Source organism: Penaeus chinensis, chromosome 2, assembly GCF_019202785.1.
Source record: "Penaeus chinensis breed Huanghai No. 1 chromosome 2, ASM1920278v2, whole genome shotgun sequence".
Lineage (NCBI taxonomy): Eukaryota > Metazoa > Arthropoda > Malacostraca > Decapoda > Penaeidae > Penaeus > Penaeus chinensis.
Window position 1 is genome coordinate 15,405,027 of NC_061820.1, and position 2,500 is coordinate 15,407,526.

Below are 2,500 nucleotides of genomic sequence, written 5' to 3' on the forward strand. Positions count from 1 at the left end.
TGATTCTTTCTCCAACTCTTCTAGCTCCTTCTTGAGTGCTTGAGCTCTCTCAAGATCAAGACTGCGCACACACTCTTCTACTTCTTCTCGCAGCTGGTTGATTTTTACCTTCACACGAGCAGCCTGACAAAATGGTAAAATATAATACACACAAAGAATGGTTATTTACTATCTAATAAAATGTACATCAAAACAAAAGACCTCATTCAAGAGAACATTTTCTCACCTCCAGTTTTCTCTTGCGTTGTTCTTCGTCTGACAATGGGCGTTCTTGTTGCTCTGTTCGGGTTACAGGTTCTCTTATTTCAGAAATAATTTCTGCTAGCTGATTAACACGTGTGGTTGCTGGGTGTAACTTTCCAAACACTTCAACAAGTCCCTTTACAAGTGTTTCACCCACTTTGTCTGATACCAACAACCTCCTCACAAGCTGGTCTAATGAGCGTCGTCCAACCTAACAAAAAATTGACTGTTAGATTTATCTAATCCTGTTTTCAAATAACACAATCATATCAATTTTACCCTTTGTAACCAAACCTCACTTTGGCCTTACTGTGTATCTACCATGCATTATTAAGTTTTTAAAGTAGATAGTCTTTGTTTTTAGACAAATATTTTACCTCATCACTCAAATCATAGAGCATGATAATGGACACAAGCTGTGTTGTGATGAACTCCCTCTCCATGCATCTGACAAGCGTTTCTTGTGTGTCACAATCATCCATTACTTCTACCATTACAATGTTGTTTACATAAGAGCAGAAGTGTGTCAATTCTGGAAGCAATAGTTCCAAAGCTTCTTCAGCACCTTCCTTTCTGGAGATTGTGATAATGGATTTACATTAAATTTCAGTTTAAATGGAGCTTCATATTTCATATCTTCTAATATATGACTAAGAGCAGCACAACAGGAAAATATGATAAGAATGAAAACATTACATACAGTTTTGCAAACACAAACCTTAAATACTCTGCAAGACATCGCCAGTATAGTGCTGATTCAGGCCTTAATTCCCCCGATTCCAAGGTTCTAGTATCCTTATTAAGACCTAAGTTTTCAATCAGATCAGCATATGGGACATCGCGAAACATGGACTGAAGAGCCAGCTCAGCTTCTTTGACAGCAGTCTCAACATCAAGACAAGAAAGCAAATCAAGTACATTTCCATTGACCATGCGCAACCATGACTGGATCAGATTTTTCTCCACTGCTCCTCGAACTACATCACTACGATCAGTTAGCCCTTCAGCAATGAGGCGCACTCGCTGAGCAATTGTCAGGGACTTCAAGTGGACCTTTCGGGATATCACTTCAAAAGCCTAGAAGTTGAAGAACAAAATATTAAAGTCTTCATGACATATTTGAACAAAAGTTTCTACTGTTCAATTTTATTTCTATGGCTGTGTATAATATATCATGATATACTGCATGACATGAACTCGTTTAAAAATGGTTACCATTTATCTTTAAGGGAAGGTGCATACCTGTCGACGAACAAGATCTCGTACATCACGAGTGCGCTCTAGAATATCAGGAAGAGTCTGGAAAGTGATGGCTATACTTGTCAAAACAGCTCGTCGAACATCACTGTTTGGATCCATTGACAGATGATAACGATATGCTGAAGAAAAAACATCTATTAAGTCTCCACATTTTAAAGATTCTATCAATAACCCTAAAAAGTTGACAACCGAGTTAACATTGATTTTCAAATTTCTTCCTGGAAGTCTAAGATAAAAATCTCCTTCAAGAATTATTACAAATAATATACATCCAAGTAACTTTTAGGAGGTAACACACCTTTGATTACGGGGCATTCCTTGTTACGTGGATCCTGGAGACGGGCCAAAGCCAACACTGCCTGGACTCGCACACTTGGTACTTTGTCTTGCAGCCTGTGCAACATTGTGTCATAGATATTGCTGTAGAGCTCATCATCTATGACTGCCTCCTCACCCATGTGGTTGAGGATCTTGTTGATCAACTGACAAACTCTGAAGCGCACAGCTTGGCTATTGGCCTCATGATTCTTTATGGGTTGAAGAATTACAATCAATTACCAATGTACATAAATAATAATCTATCTAATAAAATTTACTATTCCATGAATACATTTATATCCAAGAAATTTTCTCTGTGGTATCTAATAAGCCAATCATGCAATTTAATCATAAATTAAGATAAAAGTAATATGAATATTCAAACTCAATTACAATGATCAACTTAGACTGTCCTTACATTTAGTAGAAATTGGATCAATTTCACAAGGAAAGGATCTGCCTCTTCTGGCTCCTGCTCCTCCTCCTCCTCATCATCATTGTCTTCTTTTGCTTTCTCTTCCTTCCCATTTTCTTCAGTTTCTGATTTTTTACTTGTTGCAAATTTAGCCACAAAGTTTAATGTCCTTTCCACAGCTGGCTGCTTATCTCCATATATAAGGGATTTCTTCAACAAGCATGTAAATTCGGACAGAAAATACTCAAAGTCACTCTGAAAAAT

The 2,500-nt window shown here is 37.4% G+C and overlaps 1 protein-coding gene across 3 annotated transcripts in view; it reads right to left on the reverse strand.

The window, feature by feature from the left end:
* Positions 1-2,500, reverse strand: part of LOC125035863 (condensin complex subunit 3-like) — a 22,803-nt gene that overhangs the window by 17,343 nt on the left and 2,960 nt on the right. For all 3 annotated transcript variants that reach the window (XM_047628175.1, XM_047628182.1, XM_047628189.1), the window contains exons 3-9: positions 2,240-2,491; positions 1,802-2,030; positions 1,486-1,622; positions 962-1,320; positions 621-816; positions 227-454; positions 1-123 (exon numbers count right to left, since the gene is read on the reverse strand). The exon at positions 1-123 is cut by the window's left edge and continues 36 nt beyond it. In XM_047628175.1, coding sequence (XP_047484131.1) covers positions 1-123; positions 227-454; positions 621-816; positions 962-1,320; positions 1,486-1,622; positions 1,802-2,030; positions 2,240-2,491 — 1,524 coding nt within the window. The remainder of the gene's footprint in view (positions 124-226; positions 455-620; positions 817-961; positions 1,321-1,485; positions 1,623-1,801; positions 2,031-2,239; positions 2,492-2,500) is intronic.